The sequence below is a fragment of the Amblyraja radiata genome, chromosome 20 (genome assembly GCF_010909765.2).
Source record: "Amblyraja radiata isolate CabotCenter1 chromosome 20, sAmbRad1.1.pri, whole genome shotgun sequence".
Lineage (NCBI taxonomy): Eukaryota > Metazoa > Chordata > Chondrichthyes > Rajiformes > Rajidae > Amblyraja > Amblyraja radiata.
The window spans coordinates 28,815,235-28,838,497 of NC_045975.1; the positions used below are offsets into that span (position 1 = coordinate 28,815,235).

At 43.8% G+C, this 23,263-nt stretch overlaps 1 protein-coding gene across 3 annotated transcripts in view; it reads right to left on the reverse strand.

Moving 5' to 3' along the window:
* LOC116984787 (39S ribosomal protein L23, mitochondrial-like) overlaps window positions 1–23,263 on the reverse strand; it is a 38,226-nt gene that overhangs the window by 12,627 nt on the left and 2,336 nt on the right. Inside the window, exons 1-4 of one of the 3 annotated variants that reach the window (XM_033039160.1) lie at window positions 20,418–20,464; window positions 11,390–11,512; window positions 8,304–8,386; window positions 8,019–8,092 (exon numbers count right to left, since the gene is read on the reverse strand). In XM_033039160.1, coding sequence (XP_032895051.1) covers window positions 8,019–8,092; window positions 8,304–8,386; window positions 11,390–11,454 — 222 coding nt within the window. In that variant the 5' untranslated portion in view covers window positions 11,455–11,512; window positions 20,418–20,464. Of the gene's footprint in view, window positions 1–7,565; window positions 7,659–8,018; window positions 8,093–8,303; window positions 8,387–11,389; window positions 11,513–20,417; window positions 20,465–23,263 lie in introns of those variants that run through there. The other 2 variants (XM_033039161.1, XM_033039159.1) reach the window with 2 other exon arrangements.

A 23,263-nucleotide genomic window follows, 5' to 3' on the forward strand; every position in this document is an offset into this window, starting at 1 on the left:
AGGGGGTATGGAGAGAAGGCAGGTACAGGATACTGAGTTGGATGATCAGCCATGATCATATTGAATGGCGGTGCAGGCTCGAAGGGCCGAATGGCCTACTGCACCTATTTTCTATGTTTCTATTGTTAAGGTCATTCAGGTTAAATCGGGGAACTAGGAGCAGAACGCAAGGCATGCACTTTAGCAAAGACCCCACTCCTTATGAAACGAGAGACACAACATTCTACCAAGACCTCACTGATGAGCAATAAATTTGCAGGCTGAGCTATTCATCAAATGGGATATTCAGTGGGCAGAACTTTAGCTACACTCTCAAACCAGTGTCTCTCTGTGGAAGTCACGGTCTCTTGTCTTACCAACTGCAAGATAGGTCCGAGTGACTAGAGCAGACTGTATCCTATTTGCTGCTTACTTTTGCATCAGAAGAATTTCCACACACTTTATTGGCAAATTAAGTATTTAATCTACTATGATTTTGGTGAGGGACTGGTGGTGTCCCAGGCACTGGGATTTCCCAGCATTGGTGGCTGCCAAGAGAGGCAGGCAATTGCTGACTGCACTCATATGACCTCCTCTTAACTAAACAGGACCTTTTTATGAACAATTATAGTTTGCTCTTCCTCAATGTGCAGAGGTGTGTGTGGGTTACAAGACGACTTTCCACCTTGAGAATATATTCCCAGGACAGACTGAACTCTTTCATCCTGAGGGAGACTGTATTGCCAGGGATTGTCGGCAGTAGGCACTGCCTGAATGGACCCTGGGGTTCAAGGGGTTAATGCCGTCTTTCCTCATCCCTCGTGCCAATGTGTTCTCTGATCACAGCAGCTGAACATCAAGAGTCGTACAAGTACCAGGTTAGTGCCACAATTTCTTCACAATACGATTTTGTTGCCTGAAGGGTTCCTTATAATACACAGCAAGTGCAGAGGTCACTTCCGCACTTTTTATGAGTGCAGGGAGAGGGGCAGCCAAAAGATCCAGTGCCGAGGGACGCGGGGTACAGACTGAACAGCAGGAGGAACAACAAATGCCAGAGGATGGTGGTCCCTGCTTCATCCCCCAGTGGAGGAGAAGGCGTTGCCCACACAGTATTCAACATCCTCCCAAGCAGAGAGGGGATTTTTACGAGAGGCCTGTAAATTAAAATTCTGCAAATGAAAACCAAGTGACCTTCTTCACACTAGCATCTACTGATACCAACACAGTACACTAAAATCAACTGGAATAGGGCGGGTGTAGTATAAAATCACTGCAGACCCTGGGGGCACAAATACCTGTCCGGAACATATCACATGAATGATTTAATAAACCCACTCCAATTACTTTAATGGCATTCTAAAATGTCTTCATTTCCTTACGAGTGGAGAAATTTGGATGTCCTCAAAAGGTTTTGCAAGGATCACCTCTCTCCAGATGTAAACAGTGATGTACATATCTTGATCATCTTGATGTATTTTGCTGAATCATGACATTTCTTTCCACATTGCTTCATACGGTGGTGATTCTAACTTCTGGAGGACTGACTGATGTCAGCTCTATGTACGGTGAACCTGACATATCTCTTGGTCTGTTGTATGACAAGAAGCCTTTCTCCTACCGTACATCAGAGAGAGCAGAACTTGAATGCACCTTTGAGTTATTGTCAGCACTCGCTCCTCCATGCAGTCAAAATGTGCATTTCTGAAAAATGTGCAGTAAAGCATGACTGTCAGGGTTGATTAGACTTTTAGACTATACTTTTACACTTTAGAGATACGGCCCACCGAGTCTGCGCCGACCAGCAATTACCCCATACACTAGCACTATCCTACAGACATAGGACAATTTACAATTTTACCAAAGCCAATTAAACTACAAACCTGCATGTTTTTGGAGTGTGGACAGATATCAGAGCACGCAGAGGAAATCCATGTGGTCACAAGAATAAGGTACAAACTCTGAACATACAGCACCCGCAGTCAGAACTGGGGTCTCTGGCACTGTAAGGCAGCAACTCTACCGATGTGCCACTGTGCCGCCCAAATTTACTTTTTGCTCATCCTCTGTAGCAAAATGTCAGGGGTCGCCTATAATTGTGAGGTGGCTTCAGCAATCACGTACATCCTAACCATCCCAAAATCACTTCACGATGGATTTTGGCCAATTCCACTTCTTTTTCTGCTGGGGCTTCAGGATATTAGTGTTCAATGCTGCCATGTTTTAGCACACCAAAAATGGGTGCAATCGAATTTTGAGGCACCATAGTTCAGACAGGCCTCGGAGTCACTTAAATCACCCAAACTCCCTGACAAAAGAGTCGAAGTGCCAGCCATTTCCCACACAACCACATAGGCAGTAGAGGAGGAACTCACAGGTTCATCCAGAAAAGCCAAAGTCATGAACAAGCCCAGCGACCACAGGGGGTTCATCACAATTTGTGGGTGAGTAAAAGGGTCACTGCCAATGGGGCAACTATTGAAGATGTATTTCAGAATTTTAGCAGCAGTAGCAATAAAAAAAACCTTGCTGTTTGATGCACTAAATATAATAGGTACCAACGGCAAAAAGGTGATTTAAGGTGTAAATATATTTTATAAATATGAAAAGACTGCTGCCACCCACCATTGAGAAAGAATCTATGAAAGAGAAATGGGAAGCACGTCGTCAGGGCAACACTGCCATCCAGAGGATCAAGAGAGTCAAGATCAAGAGTGTTTTATTGTCATATGTACCGAAACGGAACAATGGATGCACACTCATTTTTCCCACTATCCCACACCGCCTTCCCCTTCCCCAGTCCCCTTCACCTACATCCCTTCCTCTGGCTTCACATTTTCTTTCTTTTTCTCAAAGCCTTTTGTCTTTTTCCCCACCGCTGGCCTTTATCCATCCATCTGCCAATCAACCCATCCCTCCCTCACACCAACCCACTTGACTACACCTGACAATAACCAGGCTTTGTCCTACTCCCCAGCTCACTTCCAGCTTTCTCCCCTCCACTACAATCAGTCTGAAGAAGTGCCCAACCTCAAACATTTCCTATCCATACTCTCCATAGATGCTGCCTGACCCTAGCACTTTATGTCTTTTTATTCATGTTCAGAAGTTATAGGAGCAGAATTAGGCCATTCAGCCCATCAAGTCTACTCCACCATTCAATCATGGCTGATCTATCTTTCCCCCTCAACCCCATTCTCCTGCTGTCGCCCCATAATACTAATTAATTGCCCCGTACTAATCGGGAATGTCAATCTCCGCCATAAAAATATCTATTGACTTGGCCTCCACATCCTTCTGTGGTAATGAATTCCCTCACACTCTGACTAAAGAAATTCTTCCTCATCATCTTTCTAAAGATACGTTCCCTTTTATTCTGAGGCTATGGCTTCTGGTCCTAGACACTCCCACTAGTGGAAACATCCTCTCCACGTCCACTCTTTCCAGGCCTTATTGATAGGGAGCACTCTGGCAACATCTTTTCTCCTGTGAATGATACTAAATAAATTTGTTCTATTTACTACTTGGGCCAATTGCAAAGATCCTCAAATAATTTGTGACACTGCAAGGGGATCCAAATTCCAGTTTCGGTGGAAGAGTAAGATTTCACTGACTATAATAGGGAGCAAAACAGCCCAGGGATATTGTGACCAAATGATAAAATGTAACTGACAGATACTGAAATGCTGTAAAGTATCTTGACAATGATGGTTTACATAAGGCACACTCCTTCTTGGAAATGCGTGAATGAATAGGGATATGTCTTCCAAACCAGAACTACATGACTTATGAGGAACAATGTGACATCACAAAAAGGTCATTGCTTGTGGATGTAGCTACATTCTTTTTCATTAGGATACAAGCTGGAAAAGACTGCAGTGGAAGCACATTATAATGCCAAAATGGCACTTAGTAGTAAAATACAATTAACTACAGGGAGACTGATAAAGTTCGGACAAGAATTTGGATGCTTAAAATAAAAATCTTTAGGAAAAGCAAGTAATATGGCTGTACATGATTCGGGATATTATTAACACATTCCCCAGTTTAACTCCTCAGTGGACAATTGGTACAGTACAAGCCACACAATTATATTGAGTGAGCAACACAGAATCATGAACTAAAATGTAATAACAAGGAACTGCAGTTGCTGGTTTATAGCACAAATAGACACAAAATGCTGGAGTAACTCCACAGATCAGGCAGCAGCTCTGGAGGACATGGAAACGCTACAGAAGGATTCCGACCCAAAATGTCACCTATCCATGTTGAGTCTGAAGGGGCCTGACCTGAAACTACACCTATCCATGTTCTCCAGAGAAGCTGCCTGACCCGCTGAGTTAGCTCAGGATTTCTCTTTCTGCAGAATAAAAAACTGCCTGCCTCACTCATGCCAGTGGAAATGCTTTCGCAAGACAGTGCACAGGGTCCAATGCTCTCATCAAGGGCTGTTATTGAGAGGATCGGAAGATGACCTCATTCAGTTGGATCATTAAACCAAGGGCTATATTTTCCTCCTCATTCGGGTGGACATAAACTATCCAAAGAATAGAGTTTAGTTTAGTTTAAAGTTCAAAGATACAGTGTGGAAACAGGCCCTTCGACCCACCGAATCCGTGCCGACCAGCGATATCCATGCACAAGCACATGCGAGGGACAATTTACAATCTTTTATGGATGCCAATTAACCTACAAACCTGTATGTCTTTGGAATGTGGGTTGAAACCGGAGCACCCGGGGAAAACCCACGCGGTCTCGGGGAGAACGTACAAACTCTGTACAGACAGCACCAGTAGTCAGGAATGAACCCAGGTCTCTGGCGCTGTAAGGCAGCAACTCTGCCGCTGCACCACCATGCTGCCCTAAATGAAAATGTTTAATCCAATGCTTCCTTGCGTAACAAATGTGATAACTCTTCAAGATGATTCAATAGCTGTGAAACACTTGAGATACTTTGAGAGCATGCAAGGTATTATGTTGAAACGAGGAACTGCAGACGCTGGTTTATACAAAAGGACACAAAGCGCTAGAGTAATTCAGGCAGTTCTTCAGAGTTGTTATAGGTATTATGACTGTTCTCTTTTTCTAACAGTCTTTCTTTAGATAACAATACTTAGATGACAATACTTCCCTAAACTTCAAGGTTGATTACTGCTCCTAGAGCAGTGGAATAATTAACTCAACTCAATAATTAAGTTTGCTGATGACACTGTGGTGGTGGGCCTGATCTCAGACAACGACGAGAAGGCCTACCGGGTGGAGGTGGCTGGTCTAGCACTCTGGTGCCAGGATAACAGCCTCCTCTTGAACATCAAAAAAAGGAGCTGATCATGGACTTTAGGAGGGCACATCATCCGAGGACGTACACTCCATTGAGGATAAATGGGGATCCTGTGGATAGGGTGAACTGTTTTAAATATCTGGGAGTCCACATCTCCGAGGATATGCCATGGACATCACACGCCTCAGCACTCGTGAGTAAGGCAAGGCAGCGCCTTTACCACCTCAGGCAATTGAGGAAATTCAGAGTGTCTCCGAGGAACCTCCAGTGCTTCTACGCAGCAGCGGTGGAAAGCATCTTGTCCGGGAACATTACCATCTGGTTTGGGAATTGCTCTGCCAAGGACAAGAAGGCTCTGCAGAGAGTAGTGCGTTCAGCCGAACGCACTATGGGAACTTCACTTGCCCCCTTGCAGGAACTATACATCAGGAGGTGCAACTCCAGAGCCAACAATATCATGAGAGACCCCTTCCACCCCTGCAACGGACTGTTCCAGCTGCTACGGTCAGGCAAACGCCTCCGTTGCCATGCGGTGAGAACGGAGAGGTTGAGAAGGAGTTTCTTCCCAGAGGCCATTCGGACTGTAAACGCCTATCTCACCAGGGACTAACTCTACTGAACGTTTTTCCTTCCATTATTTATTATGTAAAAGAATATGTGTGTTATGATTGTGTTTATAGTTTGTTTGGTTGTTTGGTTGTTTGTCTTTTGCACAAAAGTCCGCGAGCATTGCCACTTTCATTTCACTGCACATCTCGTATGTGTATGTGACAAATAAACTTGACTTGATTTGACTTGCCAATATCAGGATATCTATTTTAAGGCTTCAGGAGAAAAGTTAGTTTATATTTACCTCACTGCACAAATGTCTGTTGTGCAATTCCATAGGTTTACCCGATCAGAGTACGTGATTCCACAGTCAAAATATCAGGACCTCTAAATAGTAATGAAGGGTTACGGAGTCAAGAACTAGTGGGCATACGTTTCAAGTGAGAAGAGAAGAACTTCATTGGAACCTGAGGGACAACTTTTTCCACACAGAGGGTGGTGGGTGTATGGAACAATCTACCAGACAAAGTAATTGAGCCAGATACAATCACGACATTTAAAAGACATTTGGAAACGTACATAGATAGGAAAGGATATATATAGGTCGAATGCAATAAAACAGGACAGGCTTAAATGGATACTTTGTGGGCATGGATGAGTTGGGCCAAAGGACCTGTGTCTGTGCCATATGATTCTAAAATTACTAATTTCTGATCCTCATGTTCTATTTCCCCACTGACCTTTCTCCTCTTTAAAACAATACTGCTGACTAAATCGGCAAGTTTGCAGAGAGGAGTTATGAGAAACATTGCAGCCGATGTCATCACTGCGGAATGGTGACTTAATTCTTAAACACTCTTCTCCCTCTCCTTGCCATTTTATTGCCATTCAGAGGTCTCTGAAACAACTCCAACTTCATTGATTGTTAGCTTGTAAACAAGTGAGAAAGCACGGGGAGAACGTACAAACTCTGTACAGTCAGCACCCATAGTCAGGTTCGAACCCAGGTCTCTGACGCTATAATGCAGCAGCTCTACTGCAGCACCATTATGCGCTAACATGTTCAGATCCTTTTAGAAATATTCGTACAAACAATGATCTTTCATTAGAAATTACTTGTTTAAATAATCTATATTAATTTCAAATACCATGTAGAGTTGATGGTTCAGGCATCTTTATTTGTTCTAATTGGCAAGATAGACTGGAGAGGAACAGGGTGTCAAAATCTGGTGGTATGTCCATCAAATAATTGTACGACAGAAAAGGCTTGTCATCACATCATTCTTGCACTCTCTCTCTGAAATTTGACAATTATCCCCTCACTCACTTTTATACTCATTCCAACTCAGTACAGGAAGCAAAGCAAAAATAAAATCCATTATCCTGTGGATAACATATCTGGATGAATTAAGTGGATCAATATCCTACGACACTGTACTTCGTTTGTCTATGTCTGACATTCTTTGGAACACACTCTGAAGGTCAGTTTGCATATCCTGATGCAATCAACCATTATTTTGAATTATGAGGCAATGTCAACTATTGTAGGCTGACAAGTCTGGACTTTTGTACAAAACCTAGCGTTGTGCTCACTTTCAGTTGTGATCACTTCCAGAAGCCTGTGATTCTTTGACATGAGCTATGATTGACTGTATCACTTATTTATGCACCTGCAGCAGTTATGTAATTTAAGCATTTTCATGCAAAAAGGAGTGTTCAAATTCAAACCCTTTTTTTTCCAACAGATTCAAATCTAAAGATATTAAACATTTCAAAATGGAAGTATCCTAAAATATATACTGTGCCAACATTTCACTGTAAATAACATCTCCACAGCACTGGGGTTAGCCTGGGATAAAAGAGCCTCAAATTTAGTTTGCATAATGATAAATAAATTAAATATTTAGGTAAGCTGTAACACACATACCACGTGTACTAGAAGACCATTATTTAACCATTTATTTATTTGGGTATGAAGATGAATAGGAAAATATGAGTGGAAATAAAAGAAAAACATTTGCTGCCAAAGGAAGAACGAACATTAACAAAGAAAAAAAACTGCTTTGAGCACGTGAAAATGTAACCTCTGTACTTTCAAAATTAAACACGTGGATCGAAACAAGTGGATTAAAAGCTGAAGAATTGTAAATCATGATTAGTACTTGAGAATTAGAGCACATTAAATGAAGAGAAATTTGATTGCACTTACTAACTGAACATAGGCAACTTTATAATCAGGCCGCTTCACCTTCTGATTCTTATGATTTCTCTTCTTGTTAGTACCTAAAAAAGTTATGAAAGACAATGAGAAATAAGTAATCAAAGATTATGTCCTTGCTTATGGTCTACTGGACAGAAAGAAGATAAAGATCTAGAACACTTGGCAAAATTTGTTGACTCATCAAGGTTGTCCAGACCCCAGTCAATATTAAAGTAGGATTTATAAGCACAGCAGGTAGGCTCTGCCTCTAAACAAGTATTAACCGTTACTTACAATATTGTATTCTGGTCCTAACTGCAGCCACTGGGACACTGTAGATGTCCTGTAGGTAATTTTTCACGTCAGGTTTTGTCATCCTATTCAATGCAAGTTGGAAAAATAAGAATATTAATATGTTGGGGGAAAAATGATCAAAGGCTTCTGCTAACCCAGGAGTTAGAATCCGACCATCATGCAACTTTAAAATAGATGAGAATTTCACAGCTTTAATCAACTGTGGTCAATTCAACAAGATGTTTCGCAGGCTAGTACAGGTGCACAATCTTTTATCCAAAAGCCTTGGGACCAGACACTTTTCGTAATTCGGAATTTTTCGGCTTTCGGAATGGAAGGTTTTTAGCGTAGATTTTAACGGCTGGCTCAGTGGTAGAGTGCTCGGCTCATATCCGCAAGGTCGCGAGTTTGCGCCTCGATCCCGGCAGTTACTCAATCACGAGTTTGAGTCTTCAATGTAGTTTTTTCTTGCAGAATAGGCGAGAATAGGGAGGGTTAGGCTGGGATCATTCTCTGCGAGATGATCTTAGTGCGGGAGACAAGTGTAGGAGAGGTGTACTGACTGTGTGGGCAGAACTTTGGAAGTGATTGCCCACCATTCTCAAACGCCGCTGTGTCTCCCTGTCCCTGGGATAGCAGGGGGTGATCAAACAGCACAATACCCCCCTCCCCCTCCAACTCCAGAGGAATCCGCTCCCCGATGGGCCGCTACGGCGACAAGTGGCAGTTCGCCCACAGCCCGAGCTGCACCACCCCAAGAACAAGACGTACCTTGCACACCATCAGCTTCTGTCCCTACGGGGAGCGTGTTCCTCTGGAGTTGGAACGGGGCTGGGCTGCTGCTGGCTGTGGGTCTCTGGGATCTCCGTGCTTGCAGTGGGCCTGGGGGTCGGTGTCCCGTTGGTCCTGACATCTCCGGTGACTGGCACTGTCCTGCTGGCATCGCCGACGTGAAGACAGTGCAAAGCCCCCGCGCCGGTGCAATGGGCTGGAGAGGGGAGGGAAGGGGTCACACACATGGCCGGGAGGCAGAGGGGTGTAGGTGGGGTGAAACTGAAGGGAGCGACAATCTGCTGCTGCCTGCCCGCTGAGTTAAAAAGTTCCCACGTAAGACTCACGATACACTGTGTATCGTGAGTCTACCGTGGGAACTTTTTAACTCAGCGGGCAGGCAGCAGCAGATTGTCAATTATTAACCCTCCAGCGCAATATACCCTCACCTTCTCTTTTATGAATGGGGATTTAGTTCCCCTTTCTTCGAGGACCGACCGGAGGTTCCGCTGTCACCTCTGCGGGCCGCCCTTGGTGAACGTCTTCAAGGACCTTTCTTCAAGGACCGAAAAAATGTCCGCTATTCGGAGCTTTTCGTTATTTGGAATTTCGGATAAAAGGTTGTGCACCTGTAGTTGAATGCCATTTAATTATTGGAGAAATGTGTTGTCATATCAAAATGGGGCACAGTGGCGGAGCTGATAGAACTGCTGCCTAACAGCGCCAGAGACCCTGGTTCGATCCTAACCTCGGCTGCTGTATGTGTGGATTTTACATGTTCTCCCTGTGAATTTACATGTTCTCCTCTGGGTGTACCAGTTTCCTCCCATATCCCAAAAATGTGCGGGATTGCTAGTTAATTGGCTGCTGTAAAATTGCCCCTATTGTGGAGTGAATGAGCAAGTGGGGTAGCATAGAACTAGTGTGAACGGGTGTGATGGTTGGCGTGTACTTGGTGGGTAGAAGGGCCTGCTTCCATGCTGTATCTCTAAACTAAAATATCATAGATTGACGATCATTAAAGTTTTGCACACTGGCTCCCAGTTTCATATACAATGCACTGCAAGTTAGATGTGCCCATTTTTAATGTACCGGTAGGTGGATCTATAATTCCTGCACAGCTCTCTTGAGTCCTCTAGTGGATGGTGGATGAAACACTAAAGTTAAATAAAGTTTGAAGCACACTAATGTGGCCGAGTTGTGTTAGTTATAGTCAGTGGTTCCACTATAAATATGTCTTGGAATTACAAAACTACTATAAGCCCAGGACGTGTTTGACAAATGGCTTTACACCTGCAGCTGGAAGCGCAGTCTTACAGTGGTGAATCTGTGGAATTCATTGCCAGAGATGACAGTGGAGGCCAAGACATTAGGTACATTTAAAGTGGATATTGGTAGATTCCTGATTAGTAAGGGCTTCCAAGGTTACGGGAGAAGGCAGGAAAATGGGTTGAGAGAGAAAAATAGTGGCACAGCAGTAGAGTTGTTGACTTACAGTGCCAGAGACCCAGGTTTGATCCTGACCAAGGGTGCTGTCTGTACGGAGTTTGTATGTTCTCCACGTGACCGTGAGGGTTTTTCGCCGGGTGTTCCGGTTTCCTCCCACACTCCAGAGACGTACAGGTTTGAAGGTTAATTGGCTTTGGTAAAAATTGCAAATTGTTCCTCGTGTGTAGAATAGTGCAAGTGTACGGGGGACGCTGGTTGGCGCAGACCCGGTGGGCCAAAGGGCCTGTTTCCACGCTGTATTTCTAAACTAAACAACACTAAACTAAAAGCTCCCCAACAGATTCAGGAATAATCAAGATGCACCAATCCAAATACATAAATCATTTTAATGGCTATCCTGGTGTCACATCCTGCTAACTAACGCACAAGGCACAGCACAGTAGCGTTTGAGGACTAGTTCATCCTCAGTAAAATAACCGAGAACTCCAACGAACCAGTGAGAATAGTAGATCCACCTAAGTTCATGCAGAAGCCTGAAGTTTTGCTGCTTTAGTTTTAGTTTTAGAGATACATCACGAAAACAGGCCCTTCAGCCCACAGAGTCCTCACCGACCAGCGATCCCCGCACATTAGCACTATCCTACACACTAGGGATAATTTATAATTTTTACCGAAGTCAATCAACCCTCAAACCTGCATATCTTTGGAGTGTGGGAGGAAGCCAGAGCACCCAGTGAAAACTCACGTGGTCACAACTGTGCAGATAGCATCCGTGGTCAGGATTGAACCAGTGTCTCTGGCGCTGTAAGGCAGCAACTCTACCGCTGCACCACTGTGCGGGCTTGGTTCTATCTCTTCCTACTCACTCCATGGGGATCCTAAACTGGGCTGTATCCTCTGGTTGCTCCTTCCCAGGCCTCACCAGGGTCATAAAAAAGTTGGTTCGAAATATCCTGAGTTGAGGGTTTCCATATTGATACAGTGGATAGCTGCAGAAACAAAAATAAAAGAGATTTAAAATTTATACAAACATTTTTTGCCACTGGGCTTACATTCATAAATCATGTGAAAGCCTGCATTCTTTGTTCATTTTATTGGCTTCTCCATACTTCCCTGACTTTCCATTGAGGCAAGTCAAGGGGGCTTCTTCTGACTTCCAGCCCAGTACTTATGCAACAAATGAAACCACATCAAATTTTCCAGTCATTTATTTCATTATTCTTCATGGGGCCTTACATACTTGCTAACTGCTATATTTCTCAGGACTACTACTGTAGCCACATTTTCAAAGTAACTTTCTGACTGCTAAGTGGTTGGGATGTCCCTAGACCTGAAGCATGCCTTCTATCCACATATTGCCCTGGGGGTACTATAACGGTGTGGTTGCAGTCTGCCACTGAGAGAATGCAACAAGTTACAAATTCTGAAAGCATCTCAAACTTATCTTCCCCATTGCAAGCATGATTTAAATGCATTTCTATACAATCTCATCTCTCGTCCTGGTGTTTTCATTCCTTTTCTCCCAAGACTCACACCTACTACTACTCCCTAACCTACTCCATCACAATGCAAAATCCATCACAAAGCAAACAGGTGCAATAACTTGAAAAGAACACAAAGTGTTGGAGTAACTCAGCAGGTCAGGCAGCATCTCTAGAGAAGATAGATAGGTAAGGTTTTTAGTCGGGACCCTTCTTCAGACTCATGGAGGATCTGATGAAGGGTCCCAACCCAAAGTGTTAACTATCCATATTCTCCAGAGATGCTGCCTGACTTCTAATAACTTTATATCCTTACTCCAATAACTTTATATCCTTAGCCATAAACCAAATTTGGCAGTTTTTTGTTCCTACATTCAATAACCTGTTAGGTTAAAATATAGTACAATTCAATTTTTTTTAATTGTCATTTGGACCCCTTGAGGTCCAAACGAAATGCCGTTTCTGCAGCCATACATTACAAACAAATAGACCCAAGACACAACATAATTTACATAAACATCCATCACATTGCTGTGATGGAAGGCCAAAAAAACTTATCTCTCCACTGCACTCTCCCCCCCGATGTCAGAGTCAAAGTCAAAGTCAAAGCCCCCGGCGGGCGATGGCGAATTGTCCCGCAGCCATTAAAGCCACGCCGGGTGATGCAAGGCCGCACACCGGGTCTTGGTGTTAGAGCACCCGGCGCGCGCTCGCAGTCCCGCAGCCATTCCAAGCCGCGCGGGGCGGTGCTGTAAAGCCCCGCTCAGGTGCTCTTCAACCCCGCAACTCGGGCGGGAGAAGTCGCCGTTGCGGAAGCCCTGAAAAGCGGTCTCCCTCCAGGGACCCGCGGGCTCCCGGTGCCGCCCGCCAAACCCGCAGTTGCAGCCACCGAATCTCCGGGGGTCGGGTCGCAGCAGCGTCCACCACAGCTCCACCCGCTCTGGACTCGGCCAGCTCCGCGACGGTGAGGTGAGTAGTCGGCACCACAGCCCCCGGTCTTCCTGTTGGAGGCCGCTCCTCGTTGCAGCCCCAACGACAACGGAGACCCGACAAAGAAAAGGTCGGGTCTCCCGTGCAGGGAGAGATTTAAAAGTTACCCCCACCCCCCCCCACACACATACCCCAACAAAAAATAACAAAAACTACATAAAATCATAAGACATAAAATAATAAAAACGCAGACGGACTGCAGAGGCCGCTGCTGACGAGAGTCGCGCCGCTCACCGCATGGGTCAAAGGACTGGTAAATAACTATAATTACCATGTTTAAGATGGGAGATAAAACATCTCCAGAGATTTACATATCTAGACCACTGGTCAGTCGGAGATGCCAGTGGCCAGTGGTGGCACAGTGGGTGGAACTGCTGCCTCACAGCACCAGAGACCAGAGTTCAATTCTAACCTCGGGAGCTGCACGTGAGGAGTTTGCTCGTTCTCCCTGTGATCACATGGGTTTGCTCATCGCCACAACTGAAGAAGGGTCTCAACCCGAAACGTCATTTATTCCTTCTATCCACTGATGCTGCCTGTTCCGCTGAGTTACTCCAGTACTTTGTGCCAATCAGCAAACCCGCAAGTCTTTGGGATGTTGGAGGAAACCGGAGCACGCGGAGAAAACCCATGCAGTCACAGGGAGAACATGCAAACTCCACACAGATAGCACCCATGGGTCAGGATTTAACAACTCTGGTGCAGTGAGGCAGCAGCTCTACTGCTGCACCACTGTTGCCACCAATACTGCTGTAGAATGGTCACGAAACAGGCAAATGAATTGCAACATCACTAAATGGGGTGTCGTTTTTGGTAATAAAAATAAGATCCACTAAACTAGAAATAATATAAATGGGACAAGAGGGCAAAGGGATCTGAGAGTACAAATACACAAATCACCAAAAGGAGTAACACAGTTAATAAGGTCAGGAACAAAACAAACCAAACACAAGGGGGATAGGATAAATTAGATGTTATGTTAAACTTCTATTGAACCTTAGTTAGACCACACAGCATAAGCTGCATGTCTTGATCGCAATAGTGAGTAAAATAATATAAAGGCACAGGAAGGATATAAAAAAGAGATTTACAATGACATCAGAGTACAAGGTCATATTTATCATGAAGGAGTAGGTGCAGGGTTATTTTCCACATGAGGTAGAAAAAATATTGTGACCATCAATATCTTCAGCCATGAATATGACAGCCACCTAGGGAATTGAGAAGCTTCGAGGGAGGTGAGGAAGTAGAACTCACTGCTGCAGGGAGTAGTTGAGGTGAATGTTATAAATGCACAGGCTTTTTGGAACATGAAAGCCAAGGCACGGAGACAAATTGACAGAACTGGATGTGCAATGATGCAAGAGCGGAACTCGCTATCGAAACATGGAGGGGACGGGGAACACAATTTTTTGGCATGCGCACACTCACACACACACACGCGCGCGAGGCTTCGGAGGCTCAATCCAGTGCTAAATGCAGCTCACCTCTGCCTGTCTCACTGGGTTAACCTACAGCCCTGCCTGGAATCCAGCACTGCTTCTCCGCGCTGACCATATCTCCCGCAAGTTCAGGAAGGGTTGTAAGCTCACCTGGCGGGACAGGCAGAGTTAGCTGTGTTTAGCGCTGTTTCTCTGCGCTGGCCCGTCTGACTGCCGACCAAAGATCCTATAGCGGAGGATCTTTGCTGCCGACCTCTCTGGGGGGGGGGGGGGGGTACTCGGGATGGGACAGGACAGCACTGGACACCCGGCCGGGATCGATCCTGGCTACGGATGAAGCGCAGGTCTGTGCCACGTCTCCCTCCTCCAATCACCGCACTCTATCCTCAGTCCCACCTCCAGCCCCACTCCTCCCTCCTCCAAACATCGCGCTGAATCATGTCCCGCCCCCATTGCCTGCTGACCAACGTCTCTCTCCTCCAATCGGCGCCCTCGATCAACAGTCCCACCCCCACTGTCTCGCGGAAAGCGGAGATTTCACCGGATTTTTAAATCCAGATTACAAACACTTGGGGGGCATGTCCCCCACCTCTCAAAACATGGAGGGGACGTGTCCCCTCTGGCCCCCCTGGGTTTTCCGCCCCTGCAATGATGGGGGAATTATGAAGTATATTCATCAGGATGGGCTGCATCATTCCATTCTACAAACATATACCGGTAGTTTACGCATTGCATAATATACAATTTAATGCCCTAATGTCTTTTATTGATCATCAAAGGACTCCCACTCTAATAATCCTAAAAACAATCCACCTACAATCCCCACAGTGCCATGTAAAGGGCCTCACTAAGGCTGTCTCACTTAGGCTATCTTTTAGGTGACTACAGGTGACTAGGCTGTCGCCACATGGTCGCTGGGGTGTCGCCTGTATGGGTCTCATCAGTCGCCCAGAGTCGTAGCGTCTTTCTGGTCGCCGCTGCATTTTCAACATGTTAAAAAAAAATTGGCGACAGTGGGTTGATGCCAATGAGCGTAGCTTGACTTATCCTGACATAGGTGCTGTCGTAGGTGTCGCCAGTGCTGACCAGTGAATTCCATTGGCGACTACCTACGTTAACCGGCGACTGAATTGTCTTCAGTTGTCGTCGACAGGGTCGTGGACTTCGGTAGACTTCTGTTGTCGTAGGTGTCGTCATAGGCTGTCGTAGGTAGACGTCCTAAGTCGCGACGATTGGGTCGCTGGTTGTCGGTAGCTTGCCGTAGCTTGATGTCGACTAGGTGATAGGTTGTCGTAGGCATTGTCGTAGGGGGGGTCCAGTCGCCAGTTTTTCAGCGACCTGCTATGACTATGACAGTCGCCGGTAGTCGCCTAAAAAATCGCCTAAGTGGGACAGGCCCTTAACACTACACCTTAAACTACCTAAACACTAAGACCTCAACATGAAGGCCTCACCGACTCCTGTAAATTGTTAATTATTTTTTTATTCAGCTCCTCTTGACTGCAGCTCTGACATATATCCCCCCAGTATGATCAATCTTTGCACATTCCATACGTTTCAACTCCCTGTTAGTAACTTGTATGGGTACCATAGCTCTAATTAACTATTGACATCAACTGTGCCGGTGATAATACCTACTTTAGTGAAGCTTCTTCCTTTGAGCTGCTTACATCCATTTTTGACCTCAGTCCAACCCTCACCTCATTTACATCTTGGTGTTTCTCTCTCTTATTGAGAGAGCTAAATGTTACTATGGCAAAGTTTAAGAAACATTTAGACAGGTTCATGAATAGGACAGGTTTAGAGGGATATGGGACAAATGCAGGCAGGTGACTGTATGCATGTAAATAGATTTATTTATTGAAATCATATTCTATGTCGCTCTCCAGGGAGATGCTAACTGCATTTTGTTGTCTCTGTACTGTACACTGACAATGACAATTAAAGTTGAATCTGAATCTGAGGTGTGACCAGTGTAAGCTTGGACATGTTGTTCGGGGTGGGTAAGTTGGACCAAAGGGCCCATTTCCACGCTGCATTACTCTATTGCTGCTAGCTGCTCTGTCATGATGGTCATCATTATCTAAAACCTTTAAATCACTTATCTGCTTTAACATTATAAATTTTCATAGAATTAGGGAAGAAAAATGTTTACATGATGAACGAGGTCAATGACAGAAAAACTGCAGTTGATAGCTTGATACAAAGGAATGCAACTGGCCTACAGGCCAGGCTGTGGGTTTGCAAGGAAAGACCAAGAGAAGGACATGAAGAAAGTTCAGACAAAACAAGTTGCAAATCAGTGAGGCGTACTTACACTTAGCTTCAAATAAACTGAGAAAATTATCAAACTAAAATGACAAGAGTCAGCACACAGGATGAACAAAACTAGCCATTGCGAACTGAAGAAGGGTCCCAACACGAAAAATCACCTATCCATGTTCTCCAGAGGAAGAGGGCACAACCATAGAGTTGCTGTCTTACTCCAGTTTCCTCTCACACTCCAAAGACGGACAGGTTTGTAGGTTAATTGGCTTCAGTAAAAATAGTAAATTGTCCCTAGTGTGTAGGATTGTGCTAGTGTACGGGAGTCATTGGTCAGCACGGAATTGCAGAAGGGCCTGTTTTTGTGCTGAATCTCTAAACTGAAAACTAAACTAAAGATGCTGTCTAATCTGCTGAGTTACTCCTGTACTTTCTGTCTTTCTAGCCAATGACGTTTGATATAGGTGCAAGCAAGAAGCATATTGACAGAAGCAAACCTTGCTTGATAGGAAAGGTTTAGAGAGATAAGACCCAAACGCAGACAGGTGGGACTAGTATAGATGGGGCATCTTGGTGGACATGGGCAAAGATGAATAACCTATTTCCGTGCTGTATGACTCTCTGGCTCTATGAATGTAATTATGGGAAATACAGCAGCCTTTGAGATTACTGAGTCGACTGTACCAAATCACCTGTTAGCTATGAAGAAAGGAAATATGCTCAGGTAAACAGAACACAATTGAAAAAATAAAGAAAGATATATATAAAGATAAGCAGTAACAAACATTGCATTCTCTTAAAAGGACACCAAGTGCTGGAGTAACTCAGCAGGTGAGGCAGCAGCTCTGGAGAACATGGATAAGTGACATTTCGGGTCGGGACCCTTTTTCAGACTCAAACATCACCTCCCGACCCGAGAGTTCACCTAACCATGTTCTCCAGAGATGCTGCCTCAACTGTGAGTTACTCCGGCACTTTGTGTATTAACCAGCATCCGCAGTTTCTACTGCATTCTCTTATTCCTGCTGTGATTAAGACCACAGAAGAGCCACTGGATTATGCATTGGTGACAAAAGACAATTTAGGGATGGTTGTGATTGGTGCCAAGGGAACCCCAATGATTTATTTGAACAGCATTTAATCATCAGAGTGAAAAAAATACTATTTGTGAAAACATAATTTATGTACTCAGCAAGGACTAGTTGGGTCGAACGGCCTGTTTCCATGCTGTATGACTATGATTCTAGTTTAGAATGCAAATGCAACTGGAAGTCTCCCCCAGTGTCACATCCTACTCCCCGTGAATTATTTGCTTTTCCTCTCCCATTTCTCCTATTTTCCTCCCTCTGTACTCCCCCTCACAACCTATCTATTTCAGCCACTACAGCAAATGTGTCAGCTGCTACTTACTGTGCATTTCACCAAGCAGAATTTCTACTGCCTATATATCGGCGAGAACAAGTGCAGACTGGGCAATCATTTCGCTGAACACCTATGCTCAGTCCGCCTTGGCCCTTGCGATCGTCCAGTTGCCAAACACTTGAAATCCCCATCCCATTCTGACCTTTCTGTCCTGGGCCTCCTCCACTGTCAGAGTGAGCCAAGGTAAGTATTTAAACTGGGTACAACTCCGGAGTCTTTTGCACTATGAACATGATGACTAAATCAAACTTAAGCGACAGATGTATTTAGCCTTCAGGGTAAAAATTAATTAATACTGCAGCTGGAGATAATTTATCAGAACAATGTTATTCTTACAATGAAAACAATGATATATTTGCCCTCTTTCCAAGCACTGGGAAAACAATTTGCCTCCTTTGCCTCCACAGAGGCTGCCTGACCCTCACAATTCCCCCAGGATAGTGCAGTGCCGCTGCGGTAGAATTGTTGCCTCACAGCACCTCCGAGATCGATCCTGACTACAGATGCTGTCTGTACGGAGTTTGTACATTCTCCCTGTGACCGTGTGGGTTTTCACTGGGTGCTCCACTTTCATCCCACACTCCAAAGATGTACAGGTTTGTAGGTTAATTGGCTTTTGTAAAATTGTAAATTGTCCCTAGTATGTAGGATAGTGTTAGTATACGGGATGATCACTGGATGGCACGGACTCGGTGGGCTGAGGGCCTGTTTCAGGGCTGCATCTGTAAACTAAACTAAGATTTTCATATCTAATTTATTTCAGATTTTACAATGACAGACAAGAGGTGGTTATGTGGGCCATTGTAGCAGTAGTGTTATCTGATTTATCAAAAAGTTATCTGATTTATTCCACTCCCTCATTTGGACTACTTCATAAACTATTAGCCACCGCATTTGGGAATGGATGTTCACACATTGGGAGTAATTGAGGTTTACTAGACTGATACCTGGGATGGTTAGGTTTGTCTTCCCACAGAGTTTGGAAAGGCTATGCATCTATTGGCAGGAGTCCTGAAGAAAAGTGACTGGACATGTCAAACACTAGGGAGTACAGCTGGAAAATGAAGGGAGGAAGTTTTTAAGAGTACATGACTGGTATTTTTTACACAGAGAGTAGTTGCACCTGGAACGCGCTGCTAGAGAAGTGGTGGAAGCAAATTGATGGCAATATTTCAGAAGCATTTCGACAGACATGAACGAGCTGGGATAGAGGGATACAGACACGTGCAGGCAGATGGCATTAGTAAGATTGGCATCATGGTCAGCGCAGACATGATGAGCTGAAAGGCCTGTTACTGTGTTGCACCGTTCTATGTTTATTGAAACATAAAAAATCCTAACGAGTTGGAGAAGGTTCCTCTTGTGGGATAATTTAGAATTAGGAATCACTATACAAAGGCAGGGCTCAACCATTTAAGGCAAAGTCATGGTGACATTTTCTCTTTGTAAATCTTTGAGAATTTCTCCCTCAATGGTTGGTAGAAGCAGAGTTTATAATAATTTTAAGGCAGAGATAGATTCTTGATAAGTAAGATGGTGAGAAATTACTGCAGGAAAATGGTGAGGTTACAATCAACTCTGATCTCGCTGAATGGCAGAGCAGGCTTGGAGGACTTGTTCCTGCTCCAGATTTAAGTGTGCTTTCCTTATAACCTTTTCTAAGCATATCCTAAGACCTTTTAGAAAGTTACTATCATATCAGCCCCTACCATACATTCCAACCCTTCGGCTTTAGCATTTTTAAATTCACAGTTCAGAGCGTGGTAACTACCTATCTGTCAAGAGTCAAAGTGAACAAGATTATGCATCCGTTAAAAAAGGGAGCAATAAACAGATTGCCGTTATTGTACAGGGTTGAGGCCAGTTAGGTTCAGTTCACACACAGTTTAATTCACAACAGTTGGCAGATGGAAAGTTTTTTTTGGCAATACTCCACTTGGTGCAATGGCCTCTCACCATCTGGATTCTTTTAAAAAGCCAGAGTTTTGTTTAATTATTAACTTCAGCATCCATTTTTCACCTTGAAGCGAGAAACGTTGAAGGGGTGGGTTGGAAGGCAAAATAATTAGAAAAGAGTTTACAGCACAAAATTAACAAAAAAAACAATTGCCTTACTATCGGGCAGACCTGGTCAAATTTGTGGGCGCTTCAGCAAACAACTATTCCTTCAATTAATTCTGGAATAGTTTGCATAACACCACATCTTTAGATAATTAGTGTGATATATCTGTGTTAGGTAGAACAGTTAAAATTTTGAACATTATTTCACAAAAAACAGAACTTCTAAAGCATACCTTTTACATGTTCAAAATTCATGGCAGTTCTTCAAGGGGCAAAGATGGTTCTAAACAATAGAGTGGTAAAAACGGCTCTGCATTAATAAAGCTCCACCATTGATTTTCCAGTCACTGATGGTCCGACACCTTTAATTATGTCGTTCTTGTGTCTCTAAAGCACCATGGACTGCTAGAAACTTAAATAAAGAATTCACAATGAACAAAGAAATTAGAAAAGTATTGTATCGGTTTCTAGAAGGCCATGGTGCGTAGAGACACAGGGGGGGGGGGCATAATTAGTGGGTTGGAGGTGTATTGTTGGATTATTATTACATGATCTCTGTTGGTCCAGCAAAATGGATAATCCAGCAAGGCTCTGGAATCAAGGGTAGTGGAAAATCGATGGTGTGCCTGAATAATCCCTTCATACCATCAGCCTCCAAAATCATGCCAATTCATGCAGTCTCGCCAGAGTTTAAAAAAAACAACACATACTCTCATTCACACATATAGCCATTTTATGCCCTGCATCTGGATATTATATTTTATAATAAATAGCAAACCAACTTTCAAACAAAAAGGCATTTCATCTTCGCTTCCCCTAATATAAGTGGAACCTCTTATTCTCTAGGGTAGCTTACAACCCAAAGTTATGAACATTTAAACCTCCAATTTTAAGTAACCTCTAACAACCCCTTTCTCCCCCCACACTGCTCTTTCTCCCCGTCCACTCCCCTGTGCCCCACCTAGACTCGCATTTATTTCTCCCACCACTTCCATCTTCAGTCCTTCCTTTGGCTTCACAATTCATAACCCTACATTCTTTTTGTCTCATACCTTTGTTTTCGTCATCGGCCATTGTTCAACCATCTGCTATAAATAAACCTCGTATCAGCCGCGCTTTGTCCTACTCCTCCTCTCTTCGAGCTTTCTCCCCACCCACCCCTCTTACAATCAGTCTGCAGAGATCACCTATCCATGTGCTCCAAGGATGCTGCCTGCCTCGTTGAGTTACTCAAGCACTTTTTGGCTCTTATTCCAACTGCAGTTCCTGTTGATAGCCTTCCCATACACAGGATCAACTAGCATATCTGTATGGGAGCATCAGTTGATATACAAATAAGGAATATAGTAAAGTTACTGAACTAGTCCCACAGAATCTTGGAGACATGTTTGAAACTCACCATGGTATCTGGGAATTTAAATTCAAACTAAATAAATCTGTATTTAAAAAAAATAATCTCAGTATCCTATCTAAATTCATTTCTTTCAGGAAAGGAAATTCACGAAATATGGCCAATTTGCCTATCCATGTGACTCATCATAACCCTTAGTTAAGAGTTTAGAACTGCAGCAAGGAAACAGGCCCTTTGGCCCACCGAGTCCATGCTGACCTATGATCGCCCGTACAGTAGTTCTATCCTACACACTGGGGACAATTTACAGAAGCCAATTAACCTACAAACCTGCACGTCTTTGGAGTGTGGGAGAAACCGGAACACCAGGAGAAAACCCACCCGGTCACAAGGAGAACGTGCAAGCTTCATAAAGACAGCATCCATAATCAGGGTTGAATCCAGGTCTCTGGTGCTGTAACTAAGGCAGTAACTATGCTGCTATGCCACCCTTTGGGAGTTATTAGGAAGGAACGTAAACACCGGTATTGCTCACATCCTGTGAACAAGTATAAATGACACAGCCTGATTTAGGTTGAGTGATCTCTTTATGTGAGAACTTTAATCCATCATCTTCCAAAATCACACCAATTCATGCAGTCTCTGCACGGAGTTCGAGATCAACAATCTTATCTCTCTGCACTTTCCATAACTAACAATTCATTTCCCTTTGAAACTACGTATCTAGAATTGAGGTTTAAATCAACAAGCCCCAATTCAATTACAGGATAGCAAAGCCTATATTTTCATTCTCCACCCAATATACAAATCTCCACCAATCACCATTTCTCCACCCTACACCAATTATTCACTCAAGCTTATCTCAAGTTGCACTTTAAATCCATATTCTAGCGCCTGTGATGTCTCTAACCTCCATTTCCTAACCATGCTTTCATCACCTCTGAACCTTTCCCATCAGGCTTTCAAATGGATTCTCCATAAATTTCATAGGCTTTTCCTCAGCTAAATCCAAATATGCCTTGTTGATCTACACTGGCTTCACCACCACATCTAACTTGCATTTGAATAACGCGTATACGTTGAAAACTGTCCCAAGGTGCGTTGTAGAATAATCAACGCTGATCCAATAGGAGAAAAACATGGGTTTTATGGAAGAAAGAGAAGCTTCCAACGGGAAAATCAGAAAATGTGCAAAAGAGGAAATGCAAAACCAAGAGAAGTTGGAAGGGGGTGAAAGGAGGCAAGAAAGGTTAAAGTGAAAGTCACAAAGATACAAGCGTTATTGGGCAGCAGGAGATACCAAAGGGAGAGGATGTGACTTTGAAAATAAGAATGCAAACAAGTGATAACTTTTCAGTGCTTTTCAGTGTTAATTTAACCTTTGTAATAATTTGGTATTTTTGTAAGCATTTATTTCAGGTTTGTTTTTAAACGTTTATGAATGTCAGGTGGTAATGTCACAACAATAATGCCACATTAAGAGAAGTATTTGGATTCTTGTCTGGTGGTGATGGTCATTGTCCCACACCACTTACCAGCCCAAACAATATTCAACACTGTTTTATCAGGTGTAGGCTTTTTATTGTCATGTGTACCGAGGTACAGTGAAAAGCTTTGTTTGGCATACAACCCAATTAGAGCGGATAATACTATACATAAATACAACCAAGTCAAATTCAAATACAATAGGCAGACCTAAGAATTCAGTTCTTAATATTGTAGTGCATC